The sequence below is a fragment of the Mauremys mutica genome, chromosome 13 (assembly GCF_020497125.1).
Source record: "Mauremys mutica isolate MM-2020 ecotype Southern chromosome 13, ASM2049712v1, whole genome shotgun sequence".
In the NCBI taxonomy this organism is placed as follows: Eukaryota; Metazoa; Chordata; order Testudines; family Geoemydidae; genus Mauremys; species Mauremys mutica.
Genome location: NC_059084.1, coordinates 25,491,702 through 25,515,147, shown reverse-complemented (window position 1 = coordinate 25,515,147; position 23,446 = coordinate 25,491,702). Strand labels below are relative to the sequence as shown.

Here is a 23,446-nt window from a genome sequence, read left to right as displayed (position 1 = left end):
CAGCTCAGCTGTTAATGGGAAGAAGGATCCGGTCTAATTTACCAGTCACTGATAATTTGCTGAAATCTCATAACGATGAAACCATACGGAAGATGAAAGAAAATCAGAAGGAGAAGCAGAAATTTTATTTTGACAAAAGGGCCCTCCCCTCTCCTAACCCAGGCGAGAGAGTGTGCCTGAGAAATCATACCGCTAGTGAGGCCAAAGGGGTACCATTAAAGAACAGCTGCATCCAAGGTCTTATGTGTTCCAGACAGACCAGGGGGACACATTTTGACAGTAATCGAAGGGATGTAAGAGTAATCCCAGAAAGTTCCAAAACATTGACTGTCAATGTGGACTCTGGCATTTCCCAACTGACTGGAGTCCCGACTCCTGGCCCTGCCCCCTATCCTGCTTTAACCACTAAACCCCACTCCCCTCTCAAAGCCAGGAGTCCTGGCTCCCTCCTATGCTCTTACCATGAGACCTCACTCCCCTCCCAGAGCTAGGGATATAACCCAGGTGTCCTGGCTCCCAGCCCCCTGCTCTAACCACTTAACATCACTCCCCCACCCCAGAGCTTTGGATAGAACCCAGGAGTCCTGCTCCCAGTCCTGCATTCTAACCAATAGACCCCACTCCCCTTCCTACACCGAAACTGGAACCCAGGAGTCCTGACTGCAATTGCCCTCACAATGGGACATGCTGCCTCACTTCACAGGGGGGAGGAATAGCTCAGTGGTTTGAGCATTGGCCTGCTAAACCCAGGGTTGTGAGTTCACTCCTGGAGGGGGCCATTTAGGGATCTAGGGCAAAAATCAGTACTTGGTCCTCCTAGCAAAAGCAGGGGGCTGGACTCAATGACCTTTCAAGGTCAGTTCTAGGAGCTAGGTATATTATTATGATCATTTATTATCAATGGAGGAAGGAGAAACAGGCTAAGAGCAAGAGAACAACTCAGACGCTAATGAAAAGCTCATAGACTTTAAGGTCAGAAGGGACCATTATGATCAAACTGATACTGAGAAGATTGGAGAAGGAGATGAAACATCCTGAAAGACTCAGAGACTTGCTAACCTGCTGGGAGAAGGGGTATTTGTGGAAAGTGAGTGGTAAAGACTCACTCCAGAGTGATGTGCTGGTAACCTCTCCTCTCTAGGTAGTTGACACATTGGTTTCTGGAAATGAACTAGATGGGTTGAGAATTTTATGCATGTGTTATTAGATAGTCATTAGCTGTTTATATATATGCATATAAGAGCTAATTTTTTTTAAGAGGGAAGATGTAGATATGTTTGTGGAAGATTATAATTTAGAGACACTCCCTCTTAAGGGACAGTATTATGAATAGAGGAATTTAGAGATGTGCCCTGGAAGCTGGGGTTGAGAACCCAGTGTAGCTGTGCACAGCAGTTCACCAAAGAAGCTCTCTAGTTTAGTCTGTTAAAAGTTTTATTCCTTTCTCATTCACTGGTTTGTTGTTTAATGAATCCCAAGGTCATTACATGCATCAGCTGATCTCTGTCAGGATGGTGCACAATGGAGGCGTCTCAGAAACCACTCCCCTGGAAGCTCTGGCACTGCCCACTGTCAGAGACAGGTTACGGGGCTAGATGGACCATTGGTCTGACCCAATATGGCACCTCTTGTGTTCTTATGAAGATCCCCTCGAAGTGAAACTATTCCCAACACTGCTTTAGGCCGTCCAATGTCTGGCAGCCATTTGCTGCAGGGTTTGGGAATAGTTTCACTTCTAAGGCCCTTTTGTTCCCCTAGAAGTGAAAGTGAAACTATTCCCAACACAGCTTCACGCCAATGCTGCTGTGTCTAGGTCAGGGGTGGGATCCTTGTCCCCTGATCGTCCCCTCCCGGGACCCCCTGCCCCATCTGCTGCCCAGGGACCCCACCCCCTAGCCAACTCCCCCTGCTTCCTGACTGCCCTGACCCCTATCCACACCCCTGCCCCCTGACAGGCCCCCGGGACTCCCACGCCTATCCAACCCCCACCCCCGTTCCCCATCCCCTGACCATCCCCCCCACATCCAACCGCCCCTGCTCTCTGTCCCCGACTGCCTCCTGGGACTCCCCGCCCCCTTACTGTGCCGCCGCGCTGCCTGGCAGGGGCGGTGGGCCAGAGCACTGAGGCTGTGGGGGAGAGGGGACAGCAGGGGAGGGGCTGGGGGCTAGCATCCCCAGCTGGGAGCTCAGGGGCCAGGCAGGACGGTCCTGCAAGCCAGATGTGGCTCACGGGCGTAGTTTGCTCACCTCTGGTCTAGGTGATAACACCGAGTCGCACTTAGAGATTGCTTTTCAAGGTTTGCCACTTTCAGCCCTGATCAGGGGCCCTTCTGCAGACAGCAGTTAGCAGCAGCAGGTCAGTGTAGATGGGGCTTCTCCATCTTAATTTAAATGGTTTGTGCCTTTTCATTTCGGGGGTAGATTAGCATACTCAGCCATTTGCAATGACAGCTTAGGACCGTTTGCTTACAATTTAAGCAGAGAACTTGAGCAAACAACCTTCTGTGCCCTGCCTTTCTATTCTTGCCACTGCCTCGGCAGCCTTTTTTTTTTTTTTACCACAGTCACTCTTCCTTTTCAGATATTTTTAGATATCCTGGAAAGAGACTAAGAATAAAGCTACCAGCTGGTATAAGAGCAAGTCCTGGTTGTTTTATCACCAGGACACCCTTTGCGTGATGGAAGGAGACTGAAGAGATCTAGTCTCTCTAACCGTGAGCTAGACCCCTGGGATCAGGCGTTGCGCCTCCCTCGGAAGTCTTGGGCTGGCCTCGCTCTTATGAAGGTGCCCAGGTGGTGGTGATGGGTCTAAAAGTCACAGCATGGATGAGACTTTAACCTTCCCTCCTAGTTTTTTAGCAAGCACTGGTACTTGACACAGAAACAAGCTGGAATAGGGCAACCAGATTTTTCCAAGCAAGAAACTGGGCTACATGTCTTGGGAAGGCGGAGACAGTGCAGTGCATGGCCAGGAGAGCGTTCCTGGGGAATCAAGAGGGGGTACATGGGATGGTGGTGGGCGAGGACCAACTGGGAGGCTGGTCTGGCTTGAAAATGCCAGATGATTCCTTGGTTCTGCGGGATGTCTGGTGACTCATTGGATGGAGGAGGTCAGGTCTGCAGCGTGAGATGTCTGGCTGTGGGGAGGTCTCTGGGGCACCTGAGCTCAGCCACCCTGCTGTGAGTGTCTCTAGCTCAGCTGACCAGCAGCTCCTTCAGGTAGCCTAAGCCTGTGATGATTTACAGGGATGGGGGAATGTTAGATTTTGTCAAACTGACAAACTCCAAGACAGGCCCTGAATCCCCACTTGTCAGGCGCATGCATGCATGCCCTAAACAGTCCCCTTAACAACCAGCTGTCGATGTCATGTGGGCCACAGCCTTCCTTCCTGAACCCCACCACTGGTCCCTTGCATATAAATCCATGGTATGCCCATATCTTGAATACTTTGTGCAGATGTGGTCGCCCCATCTCAAAAAAGACATATTGGAATTGGAAAAGGTTCACAAAAGGGCAACAAAAATGATTACGGGTATGGAACTGCTGCTGTATGAGGAGAGATTAATAAGACTGGGACTTTTCAGCTTGGAAAAGAGACGACTAAGGGAGGATATGATTGAGGTGTGGAGAAAGTAAATAAGGAAGTTTTATTTACTCCTCCTCATAACACAAGAACTAGGGGTCACCAAATTAAATTAATAGGCAGCAGGTTTAAAACAACCAAAAGGAAGTATTTTTTCACACAATGCACAGTCAGCCTGTGGAACTCCTTGCCAGAAGATGTTGTGAAGGTCAAGACTATAACAGGGTTCAAAAAAGAACTAGATAAGTTCATGGAGGATAGGTCCATCAATGGCTATTAGCCAGGATGGGCAGGGATGGCGTCACTTGATGATGACCTGTTCTGTTAATTCCCTCTGGGGCACCTGGCATTGGCCACCGTTGGAAGACAGGATACTGGGCTAGATGGACCTTTGATCTGACCCAGTAGGGCCGTTCTTATGCATCACAGGCTGATGAGTTTTTCCTCTGCATTCTGCCTGCCAGTCAGGGATCTATTTATTCCAGCCCTCTCCTGGAGACTGGAGTTATGCAAAACACTTGAAGGCTAAGCTGGCCAGGTCTACCCTATGAGCTAAAACTGTAACGACAAAGGCCCAATAAGCCACCTACATAGGGTTAAATGTTACTCACATCTTTGTCCCTCATTCACTGCCGTGTGTGTGTGCCGGGTCACTTAGCTAGAGCTTCAATGGGTCCCTCCTTTCCTCCTCCAGCCCCAACCTGGGGTTGGCTCTGTGAGATCCTCACACAACTGATGAACCAATTGGACCCTGAGAGTCCAGGCTCAGCTTTCAGAGGGGGTTAGGTGTAGCAGCCAGTAGCGAATTGGGGCAGACATGAGAGCAGCAGTAGGCAGCTTGAGCCAGGATGGACAGAAGCGTCTTCAAGCTTCAGTGGGGATAGGAGGGGGAAGAAGAATCTATTGGGGTAGGTGGGGAGAGAGGAAAGCTTGTGGCTGGGAATGCTGCCTCCTAAACATGCCTCATGGCCCGGAGTGGCTCTGCTGCATCCTGCCTCAGTTTCCCATTCTGCTCAGGGCCCTTTAAGAATTCCACACAGTCCAAAAAATTAACACAAAATTCCTCTGCTCGGCTTCTACTTTGCTGAGCCCAAATAAACACTTTTCCACCCAGACTCGGGCTGGACCCAGTCCCGCTACCTGAGGGTCTGTTGTCTGTAGTTCTCCACCATCATGCCCCGCTGAGGCGTGTCACAGGCCTTCTCCCCCAGGCTGTGCAGATTCACATAGGTTCCTGATCCTGGAGAGGAGCCTTCTTCACCCCAACATCAGTGGCTGTCTCTTCCTGCTCTCTGAGCTGCTGGAGGCTACACCCCGCACCTTCCCTCTTCTCCAGCTTCTCGCTGTCTCCCCCTGGCTGTCCACAAGCCTCTGTTTGTCTAACCCTCCCATCTTGGTTTAATCATGTGACCGTCTCTCACATGACTGAATTCGTTCCAGCTGTGTCCCAGGTGGGCTAAGCCCTCTCTCCCTTTAAAGGGCCAGCCACCCTGTCACAGGTTGGGAAAGGAGGCATGAAAAGTCTGTGCAAAAGCAGAGTCCTCAATGCCCATGACCTGGCAGGATCACGCACATGGTGCTGGTTGCCCAACCTGAATGGCTGAGTACCACAAGCGCCAAACCATAGGCCATTCTGATCTATGTGCTCAGTGAAAACTGCAGCTCACCTGGGAATTTTAGGTTCCCCTTCCACCTCCTGGCACAGTTACACTTATTGCCTGTCTGGAAGGAAGCCTCCATGGGAACCCAAGTGCTTGGTGGATCAGAGGCTCCTTTAGCCAGATCCTCCCCTCTTCTCCCAGTTACACAATTGGCTCAAGCAGTAGATGTTCCGAGAAGTAAAGAAAAACAAGCAACCCAAACCACTCCAAACTTGTCTTTGTGTCACTAAATAATCTCCAGCCGGGCCTCTCGACAACTAGTAATAGCCCAATATCCAGGGACCGGGAGAATGACTCCCTGCTCTATGGAAGTCTAATTCTGGACCAGCGTAACCCCTTTGGAAATATGTCCCCTGAAATGAAGTCTCATTGGCTGCGCTCTCCCAGCCCAAACACCATCGCCCCTTTCGTCCTGTCTCATGAACAACTGACCCGGCATTTTGTTAAATGATTCTTTTCTCAGAATTTAAAAAAAGATGATGCCTAGTGAGGCTCTCCAGGCCTTTTACAACTCCCTGTAAGGAAAGAGTTATTCCGCCCTTTGTACAGAAGGAAAAATGGAGGCACAAAAGGTTTAAGTCCTTTGCCAAAGGTCGCACAGGAAGTTAGTGGCAAAACAGAGGATAGCAGCCAGGATTTTGATTGAGGCTTTGCTTTGCTTTAACCACTTCTCCACACTGCCTCCCAGTATTATGATGATCATCCATGAAATTCATGCTGGCCTGAAAGAAATTAATACTTAGCACCTATAGAGCACTTTTCATCCGTCGCTCTCCAAGCAATCTACAAAGGAGGCTAAGGGTTATAACCACGCCTTACAGCTGGCAGAGAGATGAATGGTCTTTCCCAAGGTCACCTCGTGATTCAGTGACAAGCTGTAAATCCGGGTCTCAGCTCTCTCAGCCCACACTGGACCACAGTTGCTCACTGTAGGCAGATGCATCATTGATGGGACTAATTGAAGCCATCAGTGTCAAAGTAGCGATGGAAAGTCTGCCCAGCACTTTGTGCTTTCATATTTCTTCCTTCCCTTTGTCTTGCTGCAGACACACATGCTGCTCAGGTTTCACTCACACCCCAACCCACAGAGGGGTCAACACTAGACTGCACAAATAGATCTTTGCTCAGGGCTCCCCCTTCACTAGACCAGTGACCACGAGGCTAGAAGGACTCGCCCTTCACTAGACCAGCCTGAAGCACACCGAGGAGCTCAGCAGAAGTCGGAGCAGTCCTGACTGAACCTAGCTGTAACAACATCTTCCTCTGCTATAACACAGCCAATATCAGAGTGAGGGAGCCCTGGAATCACATTCTTCCACCTGAGCTGCAAGAAACTGATGACAAGAAACAGGGAGAGGAACTAACAGATTCTGAGCAGCTCCGCAAATTATGAGACGGCTGCCATTTAGGCTTAGGAAGGCCCCATCAATGTCACAGCTATGAGGAGGTCCGGGGCCCTGGTTAAAACACAGTGCTCAGTTACAGTGTTGGCCACATACGCTTAGACAGTCCAGGTTTAGAATCCAGTTCCAATATGCCGTTAACCTCCACCTCCACCACCAGTAACCAGCTCAGGGAGCCCGCGCATTGGAAGGGAGTCCCCTGTCTCGAGCCTAGCGCTGCCATAACCGCGTAGCCTAGTCCTTCGGACACAGGAAGGAGGAAGCAGCCCTGCAGGGATGTTTCCTCCTGACTCCTGCCAGTCTGCGATTGGGTTAGGTGGGGTGGACAGAGCACATCTGTCCGGGAGAAAAGCACAAGCGAGACCCGTCCCCAGTGCTTTTCCCTGTCGGGGCTCTCACCATTCTTAGCGGTCCCTCGGGCACGCGGCTGCTTGGCTGAATCGCCCCTTGAGGTGGCCGCGCTGTGCTGGTGTTTTTATTTTGCATGGTGGTTTATACTTCAGTAAAGGTTTTATCGATTGAAAAGAAAGAAAACAATAATGCTGTTGGGGTGTCATTTTTACTAATAATGCCCCCTTTTTCTCCCCCCTTTCCCCCTCCCCTCCCCACCCACCGTATATTGTATGTGTGTGTGTCTCTCTGCTTCTTTATTCTTCCCCCTGCTTGCCCCCCCTGCCCTGCCCCCACTCTGCATGGCTTCAAACGACCGTGGGGTTTTTGGCTGCTCCCACCTTGTGGATGGTGGCTCTTGTCTCTCATTAGCTAGTTACACTTCAGCCCCCAGCGAAGAGCAGCGGGTAGGTGAGAGGGATTCCGTTTGCACTTCCCAGGCCTGGCCTGGGTCCCCCCCACCTACCACTTCGTCGCCCCACTCACTCAGTGACTGTGTCGGCAGGCCCGTGCCCTCCCAGCCTGACCCCTGCTTGATGGACGAGAGTTGGTTTGTCACCCCTCCCCCCTGTTTTACTGCAGAAGGCCCCGGCCCCGTCAGGTTGGAGAGCAGCCCCATGGAGGACCTCTTGATCGAACACCCCAGCATGTCCGTCTACGTCACCAGCAACAGCATTGTGGTGGAAAGGGAGAGCCCTGACGAACCGAGCAGTGAAGGGTGAGTCCAGCCTGGGACGCTGCGGATAGTAATAATAGTACGTGGTGTGTCTGTAGCCCATGGCAAAGGCAGACAGGTATCATCGTCTCTGCTTTCCAGCTGGGGAGGCAGAGGAATGGAGGCATTAAGAGACTAGCCCAAGGTCTCACTGCAAATCAGTGGCAGAGCTGGGGTTAGAGCTGCAGTTTGGGGGGACAGGCCTTGCCCAGTGGCTAGATATCCAGGCAATGCCATCTGGCCAAAACACTAAAGAGAGACTTTCATATTAAGGGTGGGGGGACGGTCCGTGGTCTCTACAGCCTTGTCTCCCAGGGAATGTTCTTTCCTTATAACATTAATTTTTGGCACCCACAAAAGGATTTTTGTTTTGCTTTTTTCATCCGGGATCCTATCCCGCTTTCATTCATTGGCTTCGGAAGTGAGCAAACTCTGCGCTGGAAAGAGTTGATATGGGCTAAGATTCATGTGGGTGCCTCTCTATTTCGGATTAATTACACCGGTCCTGGCAGTTCTCCCACTGCTGTCCCACGTTGCATAGCTTCATGCCTGGACTGGCTTGTCTGTTTCCCTGCCTGCCCTCTATTGCTCTGGAGGCACCTTGACTGGCTGTCCTCTCCCTGTTTAACGGGCACCCTGGCATGCTCCTCTACAATTTCAGCTTGTGAAGAGTTTACAGACTCAGAGTCACATACCAAACCATGTCCTGTGTTTCCACATGGACCTGTCAGGAGGGCCTGGACTTCTCGCTTTCTGGGGAGAGGAGCATGTCCAGGACCTTCTGCACAGCAGTAATGGAATGCCAAGACCTGGCAGAGCAAATGCAGGAGATGGGGCACCCCTGGGACATGCCCAGCACAGCGGGAAAGCAAAGGAGCCCTGCTATCATGGACCAATCCAGACTATCCCATATTCATAGTGGTGAACGCTCCACAGTAATCAACTTGGCCGTGCTATTGATGAACTCAGAGGATTGGTGTGGTGGCCAGGAATAGGCACGTGGGTCCCATCCATGCCTCCTATACAATTTTGGGAACCCTCCATTCACCCTAATAATTGATCTACCCACAGCAGCCTGACAGGTAGCAATCGAGACTGGCAAGCTTCTAGATGTTGGTGACCCCACACTTCTCCGCGCTGAGGGCAGCTCTCCTGTTGGTGTTCCACTGCTGCAGCTCTGGAGTGAACTCCACACAGATCTCCCAGAAAGGAGCCTTCCCACATCCTGAAGTGCTGCCATCACCAGTTCTCCATTACTATCCTGTCCCACCAGTCAATGCTGTAACATTGTTAGCAGGTCACTAGCCAAGTTGTCAGGATTGTCCTCCCTGCTTCCTGGGGAGTTAATGGTAGAAACCAACGTGAAGCATCCTGATATGTCCCCCATGTCCCATTATGTTGTGATCACGGGCAGTTTAACTTGCGTCTTTACTGTGGGGCTTCTTGATCTCCCCATCCCATCCCTGTGGAGCTCAAGAACAAAGAGCATGCCATCTGGTTATGGACTGCGCTCCTGATCATCTTGATGATGGATGGACGTGTTTGATGTCCCTGGATGCTGCTGCCATGATAGAGTGGCTACATCACTTACCCAACAACTCATTCATTCTGCACTCAGAAGCCATACACCAGAAGTAGTAGTCAGGGGTAGTTTGCCAAGCCGACAAGCAGAGCTTAGTCCAGTGAACTCACTCCAGGAAAGGGTCATACAGAAATAACTGTTCAGTTTCATCCTCCTCCTCTAGCCATATTGACACAGCATCACTGTGCATGAATGATTCCACTTTATCCCCAAGTGCCCCTTGCACCTGGGTACCCTAGCGCCTTGCTTACCATCACTTCCCCTCTCAGCCCTCGAAGGACTCCATGACAGGCTGTCTTGCCTCAATCATATCCCTTGCCCCTTGGGGCAAGTTTATTACAAACAGTGAAAATAATCCAGAGCAAAAGTCCCCAAACATAGTCCATTTATCACCCCAGTGCACCTAGTCCATTGACACAACACATACTGCGCTCTGGCATCTTCCACAATGCCTGGGCTCTTCAGAGGTCCTCTCCTGTCCTTCTGCCAGGACACCCTTCCAGCTGGAGTGCAACTCTGCTCTTCCCAGTGCGAAGTCCCTCTTCCCCCCGCTGACTTCTCAGCTGGGAGTTCGTCCTCGTCCGGGGAACATTCATTATCCCCCTATTTCATTAACCTCTCAGGCAAGCCAGCAGGGAGATGCTTCCACTGTTCCCTTGAGTCCTCTGGCTCCAGTTCTCCAGCAAGGAGATGTCAGCTGGTAATCTGCTCCCTTGCCTTCCCCAAGGACCTCCTACAGCTGCCTTCAGAGATCTCCTCCATGATCCTTATTAGCCCCAGGTGCTGCTCCGCCCTCTGAACTGGCCAAAGGTAGAGCACCTGTTTTGGCACAGGGGGACTGGACCTGCTTCATTTAAAGGGGCCAGCCCTCCTGTGACACTGCAGCTGTCTCCTAACCCATCCAAAGCTACCTGGCTGTGTGGCTGCCCATGCGTGTGTGGAGCAGTTTGTTCGTATTAATGACAGTCAGGGTCACGGCACTCAGCAGTGCTTCCTCCACACTGCCGGACAGGACTTTGTAAATAGTGCTTGCTCTCAAACAAGGGACAAATTACGGGATGCTAGGAAGGGAATCATGGGAGTTTGTTCATTTGAGCTCGAATTCCAGTAGGTTCCAATAGACACGCCACAATGCACTGCAAGAAAAAGCCCAGAATGCTGGGCCCCTAGGAGCAGAACATTGCACCGGGGATATCTGTTCAGAATGGTGCGCAGCTGTTTCCAGAAAGTACAGAGCTTTGTGAAGGGAGTGATTGAGAAGGGAAGCAGCTTAAGATGGTGTAGACAACGCAGTGTGGGCACACTCTTTCAGTCATATCACCGGTATCATTACAGCAGAAAACCAGACACTGAAAAAATGATCCTGTGGCAATAAGGCTTTGGAGTGGACTTGGCTCCACTCACCTTTCACTGGTGTCTTGGAATTTACCACGTTTGCTCTTTTAGGCAAGATATTTGTTGGCTTTTCCTCCTCATCTCAGCTCATCTACATCTCCTTCGCCCTGGTCCTGCAGTGCAGTTCTAGTTCTGAGCGCAAAATCCTCCAGTCTGGAATGCTGTTCTTCCTGCAAATTGAGCTCTCCTGGGCACCGAACCGTCACCCCCCCCCCCACACACACACACTCCTAGGCAGAAAAATAACCCCAGAGAGGGGACCAAAGCCCACTGCTTTTCCAGGAAAGGGGACCCTCCTGGGAGACAGCAGCAATCCTTACTTCCAGTCCCACACATTCTCCCATCGGCAGCCGCAGAGTTCACAACCAATGCCCGGATTTGCAGCTGCGTGGCAAGTTACAAGCCACGCAGGCTGCTCGGTGTTTCGGGATGTGTTACCAGAGTATCACAACAGCACACACACACCAAAGGCCCAGCCATGAGCCAGCCAGAGAGCTTGATGGCTTTTGGCGTTAACACTCCATAGGAGCATGGGCCAAATACATCGTTATTGTTTATACAGCACCACAGAGGGGCGTGGCGCAGTGCAAGAGTGAATTCCCTTGGCAAATCTCAGAGGACGATGTTGAGCATCATCGGCTGGGATTTCATTTGCCCTTTGCAAACTCCTCTTTCATAGGGCTAAATTCCAATCTGGCTGGAGTCAGTGAAAGTTTGAAGGCAGAGGGTGAAATACAAAGCAAAATGGCTACAAATAATAGTTAAAAGTAGGAAGGAAATGAGCTCAATTTGCCCTTGATTTCCCTCATTGTTGGAGGAGAACTTCTGCTGACCGAGCAGCTGGCTTTGAAGCTCTCTTCTCCCCATGAGTCATCTGTGCTAATGGAACCTGGATTAACCACGCCAATCGTTTGATCTGGGGAAGTCCTGTTCCTTTTAACAACTCTGCTTATTGCAGATTGGCCTATGGAGCAGTTCACTCATAATTCCATTGGCCTTGTAAGGGGCTTTGAATAGCGTTGCTTACAGGAGACAGCAGGCCAAATTCAGAGGTGATGAGTAGGGGAAGGGTCTCAATTAAATGCCAATTACTAAATCAAAGGGAGCCTAAGATGGAGTAATTTGCATGCTGAGAGATTAGAAGAAACCACCTTAGAATCTCTTCTAAATTTGTCCCTGTATGTGTGTAACAGACATGCATGCAAATCCAGCTAAGTGGTGATTAAGGGGAGGTCAGCCTGGGTAATACGAGCATTTTAAAGAATTAACCTGCCATACTGATCTTGGAAAAATAGCTCTATTTCCATGATGCTATCGCCATAGTACCACATGCAACCTCCAACAGAACAATTCTTGGTTGTGCTGAGCATGACGTGGGGCTCATCTCTTCTTTTGTTGTGTGGGCATTTGCACATTTGACTCAGAAGGGAGCTGTCAGGAGTCTCATGTGTGACTTCATTTGGCAGTTGACCCCTTCGTGCCCTGGGGAAATGCAAAGTGGTGTCTCACCTGTCTGAGGTCATCCTGAGCTTGACCATTAACGAACGTGTGTTTCTCTCTTTCTAGGGATGTGCCTGAACCCCGGCTGGAGCGTCGCACCCCGCACCACCCCACCTCTCTCACAGCGAAAGCTGCCATCTTGGAGAAGGTCAGCCAAGTCCGTCGGATCCAGCGGGCAAAGCAGCTGGTGGAGAAGCACAAGCTCAGTCAGAAGGTCATGCAGCGGCAGAACCGTGCCAGAGAACGCCACCCCCGGCGGGCCAAACACCAGGGCAGCTTTGTCTACCAACCATGCCAGCGCCAGTACAACTACTAAACTACTTCAGGAAGTCTGCACCGTGGGGCATTACCCTTTTAACTCTCAAGCTTCACGTCCCATCTTGCGATGCTTTCTCCAGTGGAGGTGTCTTCATCCTTTCTCTGGAATAAACCTATCCCCATGAGAGACGCTTTTCAATTTCTTCTGAACTGGTGATGCTCCACAGCAGATCCTTGCTGAGCTCTCCTTCGGTTTCACTCCCCTTTTTACACTAGCGTATACTTACTTACTTATTATTTTCTTCCTTCTCCACTTCAATACCTGGCACTCCCCTCTTCCCCACCACTGCAGCTTTTGCTCTGGCGCTGAGCAGGAGAGAAAGCCGGCACATCACCCTCACGTAACCTAACGACGCTGGGGGACAGCTTTTAAATGTCAAGAAACGATTTAAAAGAATCAGTGCTAAAGTGTCTGGAAAAACTTGTGTCCAACCAGTTACCCTCGGGAAAATGATTCCTGATGGGAGGTATTTCCCCAGCTCCCCGCCTCCCTCCCCAATACTTGAGTAAGTTCTTCCAGCTTCTCTTGCAACGGTTACCAGTATTTGAATTCGAGTTTGGTGTTCCCAGTGAATGCTCTACTTTTCACTAAGCTTAACACCAATGTTACGCTGAATATATGGGAGGGTGAAGATGCCCCATCATTTCCTTTATCCCTTGCCGTTGTATCGGGAGCCTGTGACATCAGTGCCTTTCTTTATGACATCACACTCTTCTCCACGGAACAGATTGTGATGTCACAAATGGAGATACCAGGTTCAAGTGCAAACTGGAACAAATTAACAACAAAATTGGCCCAAATTCCAGGAAAATGTAACAATTTATGTGGAATAAGGACCATTCCCCCTCCCCCTTTAAAAACTGGATTGTCTATTAGATCCTTTCTTTGAATTAACCTGGGAGCTGGGATTGTGGTGTCACTGATGATCCTTGCTTGCATGCTTTTATTATCTGTCTGTTCAGAGGTGCCATGCTGGAGTAAAGGGAACCCTGCTTGAGCATCTCCTAGCAAGTATTTAAGACCTGATTTTCAGAAGTGTTGAGCACCCACAACTCCATCTGAAATCCATTGGAGCTGCAGCTACTGAGTGCTTCTGGAAATCAAGCCTGTGCAGTATTACTGTAGCCCTTAATTCCCCACAGCCTATTAAAAAGAGTGCAAAGTCCATTTTATTATTCCAGTGCTTTCAGGTTACAGTTGGGTGTCTTACAATATGTTTGGCCCACCCACTCCAAACAGCTTTATTTAATGGACAAGTGTCAAAGCTCTAAGCAGATTATTGCGTGTGGAACACAGGGTAGAGATCAGGTGGTCTTTAGAAAGGCTGAACAAATCTGCCTCGTGAAATGGTCTGGAACATTCACCAGCTTAGGCAAAAAACAACAAGAAACAAACCCTGCAATGACTTACTTGCATTTTACAATAATGAAGCCCTCAAAAAGCCCTCATCCGCTCAAAGAAAGAATTCTCATTCCAGGCAACAGGCTGGGCAGAAGTCTTTGGGGGTGGATTATCTGTAAACACCATATTAGATCTTCAGAGCCAGTGGTTGAGCAATGAACGAGGAGGCCTGCCCCGCAGACTGGGTTGTCGTTTCCTCGGTCCATCCAAATCACTGGATTTCTGGCAAAAGGCTCTCCCTGGTCTCCACTGGTTTTGGTGCCCCGGGGAAGCCAGTGAGCTGTACATGTCGAAACAGATCTTGGTGTTTTTCACTTTCAGTCAAAATCTGGGCCCTTGGAAGACAAACACGCAAAGCAGCATTGTGTAAATCCCACCACCTCCAAGGAGCTGTTAGAGAAGCTACTCCCAGCGGACAGGTCCTGCCTCAGCAGATGATGATACTTCTTCAGCATGATCCTAAAGCTAGTGGCTGGACATAACCCATCACTCAACCCCCCAAGGAGTGGCAATTCTCCTTCACGCTGGTATAACGGCCTGTGGTTTGCTGCCCCAGCTAGGGATTGGGAGGGCAGCGCAGAAAGGGGCTTGTGCAATAGTCACAGAGGTGGTAAAGTATGTCGAAGCTGGTAGCGAAAGGATGTGAAAGGAGAGGAAGTGAGAGAGATTGGGGAGAAAAGAAAGGCAGGAGGAGAGAGGGCAAGACAAGAAACGAGGATGGAAACTGGAGCAGTTGAGAAGGTACAAGCCCAAGGCCGAGAACTGCATAGCACAGGACTTGTGCCCACGTGGATGGAAAAAGATACAAGTCCCCCAAGAAGAGGTATATACGGCAGCTCCCCTATTCCACTGTTACAGGCACGCCTAACGCTCGCTAGTCTGATAGTCCCTACAGGACTATAGGGAGTTTCTGATGGGAAATAAAGTTCCAGGTGTTCAGCCCAGTTGAGGAATTTCATCTCCGTAGTCAGAACAGGCTAATAGAGTAACCCCTGGTTAACTGCACTAAAGATTGTGCCCTGTGTCATGAATAGCCATATTCATCCCTGGTGGTTTTAATGCTGCTACGCCACAGCTGGGTTTGGCCCAACATGTTAAAAGGCCACTGCCAAGATAAAAAAACCCTGTACGTTAATAATACAGATTAGTAAAACGGCAAAGCTGTCTGAAAATCACTTTCCTCCATTAATACTCTTTATGTACTGCTTGCACTTCACTCCCCGGGGGAACAAAACTAGACTGTCCACTTCTGGTTCACAGGCAGGCTCGTGTTCCAGTGCTCGGCATTTGCACAATGCTGTTGAGTTTGAGTTTCCACCATGCAAGGCCACGTTGAGCTACAAAAATAAACCACTTTCACTGGAATTTCTTCTAAACCATTATTCAAACCTTTACCTGCATAGTAGGTTTTGAGAAATTGTGGTTTTAAAAATAATTGTAAACAGTGGGCCTCCACCATGTGAGCGCCGCTTTTAAAATGTCTCATATTTGAGCTCTTGAGACTTTTGAGAGGAAATAAACTTACAATGAGCAGCCTCCAGGAATGGAGGCTAACAGACCTGGTTAGCCCGGAGAGTGGCTAATATCATTTTGCCTGCAGGATCTAGCTAAAATGCAGGTGCCAGGTGAGCCTCTAAAAATACAGACACAAACGGGATTACTTTAAATATATTTTATATTTGTTGTTCTTCAACGTAATCAACCATTGTTTGAAACAGCCCTACTGCCTCTATAACTCTCCCAGTTTGGCTTCTGTAAAGTTCTGCACAAGACTATTATTAGTGTCTCCAAACTCAAAGCCCTGCTGCCCTCATGACACTACTGAACAGAAAGTTCTCACACAGCATGGAAATAAATTCTAACCCGTTTAGAGAAATAAGAGCAGTGCCTGGCAAAGATTAAAAAACAGTAACATCATCCTGTACTAATGGAAAGGATGCTTCAGGCAGCTATTTCTGATTGAATCATTGGTGACTATAGTAACTAGAGATAGCTCCCAACCAATATGCTGGACTTGAACTCCCCGCCCCCCAGCACACACAAACCTTGTTGATGTTCCAGCTGGCTCCGAGCTCTGTAGCTTGGGCCCATCTCTAATAGGAATCTGCTTTTTAGAACCTGATCCCTCCTTTCATTGAAGTCAAGGGCAAAATTCCCATATTGCTAGGATCAACTGTTCCTCTTTGCTTTTGCACCTTTGTCAGCATCTGGAGAGGCAGCCGAGCTCATGTGCACAGATCTCTTGGTAAGACGATTTAACAGCAGTTAAGAGGGAGAACTTTAAAAGCCAGTGTTATTTCCCATGGTCTGGATGATCCCCACCCCTGTCTCTCGTTTGATACCAGTTCCACATTGTCTCCACGTGTTGGAGCAGGGAGTGGTGTGATAGAACTTCATCTGCTCACTGCTGAAGGTCCCACCAGGAGCGTGTTAAAGATGGCAACACGTCTATTATTTCATTTGCAGCTGACTCCTTACCGGAGACTGGTAATGTCTTGACTTGATGGGTCATTTACAGCCGTTCACATCCTTGGTTTTCTATTAAATGCCTTTTTCTCAAGTGAGCCCTGACGCAAGTCGGGACTGGTGCATTTTACATGAACGCCGACTCAAGTTCCTGCAGAGGTGAGGAGCAGCCATTTCCTAAACTCATCAATGTCCATGTCAGAGAAGAATTTTTTAAATCAGCAGCTTAGGAACAGGGTTAAATTTTGGATGCTGATCATGTCTCCTCCCCCCTAGCATCCCCTGTTCAGTTCTCCTTTCCATAGGCTGTTTGGTCAATGTGTTCTGCAGCATTAGGCTGTTTCATGCACATAAGGTGGCTTTAGAGGGAGATTTCCTTGCTGGAGCAGACACCAATAAAGAGCTGTATGAGGTCAGTAATTTTCTGCCTCCCGGCCAGCTCCCACCTGTTACTGTTACACAGTTCTACACCTCCACTTACGACATGCCGCAGGCACCCTGCAAATGACAGTGATGTCACAAATTTAACATGATTTAACACCCAGGCCCGGAGCCCAAAGCCCCCATAACACTTGTGATATTTGGAGCTGACCGTTGTGTCTTGCAGATCAAGCAGGTGCCGAATGGCTGCAAGAGAGAGAGCGAGCATGCAAGAGCAAAGCTTCCTAGAAACACAAATTGCTTTGGGGGATGCTACTCACCTTGTACTCACCTTGTACACCCCTGTGTCTGCTAAGCTGCTCGCAAGCATTTCTCCCAGTAAGAGACGTCCCTCTTTAAAAGCCTCCAGCCTCGCTAATTGTCCAGGACAGCGAGAAGCAAAAACTACTCAATTAGGACTTGATACAGCAGCAATTGAAGTCAATGGCAAAGCTCTAGTCGCCCTCAGTAGTGCCGGCCCCGGGCCCTTAAGTGCTGTTAAAACAGAGACACTGAGTCCAATAGCCCAACGACTGCCCGTTTCAGTGGTGGCTCATTTCTAATGTTTAAAGTTTTATTTTTATTTTTAGACGAAGAATGCAAGGAACTTTGCTTGGATGTCACTGTTCTGCACAACTGCATGTTATCCCTAGTCAGCAGGGGAAACCAAGCAAAACTACCATCCCACTTTATATCAAGAGTTTAGAAAGGGTTAATCAATGATTAATAATGTTTTACTGAAAGGTCAAATCCTTGTTAGACAGGTCACTAGGTTACTATCACCATGGCTTACAAGCATCTAAACCATAGACTGTCCTCTCCGTAATATGTTTATAGTATCTGTGAATCATTTATTAACCCTTTTTAAGCTGATTAGAAATGCACCTGCTATAAAGTGTGACCAAACATCTAATGCTGTGACAGAGGTGTGTTCACACTGTGCTTGGCAGCGATCACTAGAAGTACTGGTCTGCTACCAAATTTCCTGTCCTAGTTCTTTAACGATCAACCAGAGCCCCTCACGCTGAGGTTGGATGGCTCTCCTTTTATCTTAAAGCAAAAAAGGTGCTTAAAACACAGAACCTTTGTGTGCACGTGTGTAAATATTTAAAAAACACAGAGTGGATGTACGGTGTTGGTTTTGGATTTCCAGTTTGTGGTTAGTTGTGTGATGCTCCCAACTGAAAGGTTAAACAAACCAACCAACCTCTGGCTGGGAGCGTGTTGTTCTGATCTCCTACTTTAACGGCTATGCTGAGTTTTCAGTTTCTTTTTTATTTGTGTAGGGGAAATTACAGCATGGACTCAGGGACAAACACGTGCATTGGGATCTTTAAAAGTGCATATTTTAGAACCATTTGATTCTGATGCGTTCTTTTATTTCCTGGGAGGCTGTGGATACTAATCTGCACGTCCTAAAGGAACTTGTGAAACCTAGTGAGATGTCTTTTTATTTTCATAGCATGAATTGCTAGTACTGGCTGCCTTTTGGAAGAGGAAAAGGATTCGAATGGCACCGGTGTAACAGATTTAAAGTTAGCAGTGTCCACTCACTAGCTATGGGGCCACCCAGTGGCACACCCACCTCACTCATGTGGATCCCAGGAATCACATGGAAATTGTTGAAATACAATTTATTCGTTCTCTAGGCCAGTGTTATTGGAAATATCTAGCCAGCTATTTTTAAGCAATATATTTTGAGAGGGCATCAAAACCCCCAAGATCTTGGAGGCAGAGCTAACAACAGATCCGTGCTCCACATAAATCACAAACTTGAGCTAGATCTTGCTCCCAGTGGAGTCAATGGGAGCAGGATAGGGTCAGGAGGGTGCAAAGTGGTTTGGAAAAAGTGCATTGAGAGTAAGAAGGGGGCAGGGGAGGGGACACTGCAACGGTTGTTCACGCTCTCAGGAATAATGTCGTTTCTGATTATTTTTTTTGACATTAAAAAAAAAAGGCACTGGGTGGAAAAAAGTCCTGGGGGCACGTCTGTTTAGAAAGCCAGGTGGGTTTGGCTCTTGCTTTCTCAGCGGGCTAATGCTGAGGACACAGCCGGCATGGGCAGTGCAAGGGAGTAGATCATCTAAATAGGTCTTGCCCATCTTTAGAGCCTAGGAGCCAGATCCCTGCGAGGTACTATCCCCCCCCCCCCCCCCACATGACCCAGGAGAGTGCTCACAGCAGGTCAGGCTCTATGCGAGGGGAGGGGCAGACTGGGGGGGAGGAGCCAGGGGGATGACTGTCATTCCCCCTCCAACAGGGTGTAACTTGCATGGAAAGCGCAACATGGCCCCAGGCCAGATTCTCTCTTCTGCAGAGAGCCAGTGTGGAAATATAGCCTCTGCCTGGCTGACCCTGCCTGCCCGTGGATTCTCCCACAACTGGCCCGGTGCAGAATCAGAACCCACATTCTCTGCCATGCAGCAGTAAATCCTGCCCTTCTTAGTGGCAGCGGGTGAGGGAACCGCTTCACCCCATAAACACCACTGGCCCTGCTTTTTTGAAGTCAACAAGAGGTTAGCTGTTGGCTTCACTCGGGGCACAGTATCCAGCACAAAGCTGGGGGAAATGCCCCCCCCCTTTTCTTTTAAAACATTTATGTAGGACCAAGTATTCTAGCATTCTGCATATAACACACCTCCGAGGCAGCCCTAGCTAAGTGATCCCAGTTCAGGGGCTGAATTCAAAAGCGAGTCACAGCAGCCATTTCAACCACTTAGTCCTAGATCACAAACACACAAGCAGTCCGTGATGCTAGACTCTGCCTACTGCATTTTGGCCGTGTTCTATTTGCATTTAAAGGGTGATGAGGAGCGCCTTCTGGCCGACAAGCCGGGTGCCATGGAAAGCACACCCGCCAGCAGAGCTGCCCTTGGAAAGCAGCACCTACAAGTACCACTTCTGAGAGGCACCCGCTCTGCTGGGAAAGCCCAGCCTTGAGGAAAGTCAATTTGGTCCAGCAGGGCCCCCTTCTTTTAATATTGCAAAGTACAAATGTAGGTTTGTAGCTCATCCCAAAGCTCCTCTCTTTAGGACCCTGTTATTTCTCTTTGTATATTTTAAAACCATATGTAGCTGTATGTGGAGCAGTTTCCTTTTCTCCCCCCCAGCCCCTGGGGGAGGAAATCCATTAGTGTGTTTCATGAAGGCCATGCACAGTACCAAACTCCCCTGCGATGTAAAAAGCCCATGTTTGCAGGGGCATCTGGCTAGGATAATTCCCAGCCCAACTCCCTTGCATAGATTGGAGCTGAAATTGGTGGTTTCCAGGTATGGAAGAGGTGGCTTTTTAACAAATGAGCATGGCAGATATTTGTTATTTAACAAATAGACAAATATGACCGCAGTGAAAAGTGAAGGTTCAGCATGGTCACTAAACTGTAGCTAAGAAAGCATTCACTCCCCTTGATAGTGGTTCTCCACCATTTCCATAATGTAACACTATATTACAACAGAAACAACCTTTGGGACCCCTCACCCATCTAGCTAGTTGTGACACACACAGGCACGCAGCCTGTTGGAGAGCCCCAGGTTGAGCACGAATACTTTAAAATAAGATGGGAGACAAGTATATGTCTGGATGATGCATCTACTCCCCCAAGCTCTGAACTTCTCCAGGAATGTGACCATTCGTTCATGACATGGATACCTAACAGTACAAAGAATAGTATGAGGCCGTTGTCTGCACTGATCATAGAATCATAGAATCTCAGGGTTGGAAGGGACCTCAGGAGGTCATCTAGTCCAATCCCCAACTGATGGCGCACCTTACCCTATAGTCAGATGGTTACTTTCTCTTTAAACGGATTGAATTGGAAAAGAGGAGAAGTAAAATTGCTTGAGGTCAAGGATGTGGAATTTTGTCTGTATCCCCAGGGCACCTTTGGAACCTCTTCTTTAAACTCTCTGGGCCTCCTCCTCCTCGCCCACAGTTTTTAACTTCACTGACCTCTCTCTGGCCAATTTGACTCCCATGTAGGATCAAAGTCAGGCCAACCCTAGTCTTTTTTCCTTTAGTTTCAGGTGCCTCCTCTATGCCATTCTAGAAGAACCTTTGACTATTCTGCAGTTTGGTGACAAAAGTGGCTCATAGGCAGGGCTTGCTTTCATGTCAGGATTGACCCATTCTGGAAGGGAAGTTAAAGTCATTCCCCACTGTGGTCATAGCTGTTTCCAAAGCTGGAGGGAAGGGGCAGGCAAGGGCAAACTGGTTATGTTCACCTCCATCCGTTTCTCCTGCAGCTGTTCCTGTGAGCTGTCAGAGATGCTGCCATTCTGTGAACACCGCCTAGGCCCAGCTCTCATTCCACTGAACTGCCTGGGAGTTTTGCTAATGGGAGGGGGAATAGGGAGATTAGAAGAAAGTCTATTTATAAATAAAAATGGGGGGGGGGTGAGAGGAGGAAGTGCTCTGGCATGGTTAGTAAATCACTTTTGTTTTGACATGTGAGAGTTTTGTGAATCCTCATAACAGAGGAGATGCTGCCTCCCCTTTCTGCTCACCCCCAAAAAGGCAGCCTGGCACCTGGAGCATGCAACAGCGGGCAGCTCTTGGAGCACAGAAGTGCACTCTCGCCAAACAGAAACAGGGTCAGATTTTTAAAGGGCCTCTCTGTAGCCTCTGGCTTTATGCCCTTGATGCCGGCACGAAAAGGCTCTTTCTAAAAAGTTAGCTCGTGAAATTTAATTTTAAAAAATCCCACATTTTCCTCAAAAAAATGGTTATATAAAATGAACGGCTCCATCTAGTATCCAAGCTGATGCTGACTTATTCCTTCTTTGCTCAATAAACACCTGCAGCTTCAAGTTCTTTCCACCTCCCTACCCCCTTTGTTTACAAGGAGGTAGAGGATGTGGGTTAGCACCTGATGAAACATTCAGCCCATATCCGTCTAAACCCACTTGAGCAACACCAACTTCCCTAATAATAGGTCTGCCCCATTAGGCTCTGAGAGATGTCAGGCTCATTGTTCTAGCTCAGCACGTGCTCTTCTCCACACTAGCTGCCTGCAGCTAGTGGCTCTTCTGTCAGAGGGAGTCTACACTAGCCCCCACCGTTACGGCCACCACCACCACTGCTCAGCCTTCCTACATGGAGATTCAGACTCTGGGTGAAAGCCTGGCTCCACTGAAGTCAACAGCAAAACTTCCTTTGACTTCAATGGAGCCAGGATTTTACCCTTTATCTCCAGGGTGTGGGAGAGCCTATTCCTTGTGGGTAGAGGGGGAAAAAACCACCCTAGCAGCATGTAACTTGTACGGGGTCCACCTGTATGAGAAACCCTAAACGTCTTTGCTGTTCCAACTCTTTCTTGCCTAAGAGCAAGCGGGGGAGGAAAGCTGACCATAAATACAAACCATCTTAGACACCCAATTCTCACTGCAAACAACTTGTATCTAATTCACTTTTGTGCTTTCAAAATCCAGCTTTTACCGTTCCTGAGACAAAGGTACAGCTCACACTGTAACAGCAACATAGTAATATTCTTTTCTATTGTATCAGAACTGTATCTGTAACGTAGCATTTGAGTGTTGCAATATTTTGTGTATATATATATCTCTCAACTCCCACAACTAGGTATTATACTCATAATACTCTCCTATATGCATTATACCTCTTCATAGTATATTGACTGTGTATGTGCCTTTCACCCTTTTGCATGGTTTGGTAACAAATTAGGGAACCATAGTTAAAGTCCTATGCAAAAAACGACTGGGAATTTAAATACAAAAAAAATTCTGCAGCTGTATGTTATTGTGGAAAAAAATAGATCTGGGATTTTCAAAGGAGCCGACAGAGTTAGGCCCCCAAATACCCTTTATTTTGGTACCTAAATCCCCTATGCACCTTTGGGAACTCCTGCTTAAAATCTGATTTCCCACCAGTTTGAGGGTGAAGATAGAGTATAAAGATGACATGACTACCACCAGCACTTTGCCAAAACACACTGTATGTTAAAAATCCATCTTTTTTCCTTTCAAAGGCTTATCTAAAGAGGAGGTACTATTTGGTTTGAAAGGGTTGCCTTAAACCTTCTTAAAATGAGTTTGAGAACATTTTCTGGTTTTGCCACCTTCTTTCCCCTCCCTCCACACCAGCACCACTCTAACAAGCAGCAAATTTTGAGTGTGTGCGCATTTGACCTGTTTAGAACAACCCAGATGACCAAGCAGATTAAACTCCTAGTAGGTTTTTTTCCCCAGCTCTGTTCAGCTGAGAGGGTGATTTAAACCTTAGACTCTATTGTATGCCTTACAATAGCAGGACAACTTTTAAAACAGGGGTTTTGAGAAGACAAAAAAAAAAGCCCCACATTTTCTACATCACTATACTGTAGGAACTGAAAGCTTGTTCAAAACAGAAAGCTAACAAAATACGTCCTTGTTGTGTGTTACATGTTAAAGCAATGTAAGCAAGGCTCATAGAAAGAGGGAGTCTACGTCACATAGAATACTGTTTAAACATTTGCAACATGTTGACAGAGCGAAAGACAGACTGCCTGGGACATGTTATGTGGTGTGCGTGTGTGTATGTAACATGGTTTTGGTTGTTAGATTGTAATGCTGTCCTGGAAAAAAAAAATCTAATATAAAGGAAAACCACAAGAAA

General features: G+C 48.3%; 1 protein-coding gene across 1 annotated transcript in view; it reads left to right on the top strand.

Moving 5' to 3' along the window:
• TP53INP2 (tumor protein p53 inducible nuclear protein 2) overlaps positions 1 to 23,446 on the top strand; it is a 59,864-nt gene extending 36,418 nt beyond the window's left edge. Inside the window, exons 3-5 of the mRNA XM_044986511.1 lie at positions 7,411 to 7,449; positions 7,621 to 7,756; positions 12,297 to 23,446. Coding sequence (XP_044842446.1) covers positions 7,411 to 7,449; positions 7,621 to 7,756; positions 12,297 to 12,546 — 425 coding nt within the window. The 3' untranslated portion in view covers positions 12,547 to 23,446. The remainder of the gene's footprint in view (positions 1 to 7,410; positions 7,450 to 7,620; positions 7,757 to 12,296) is intronic.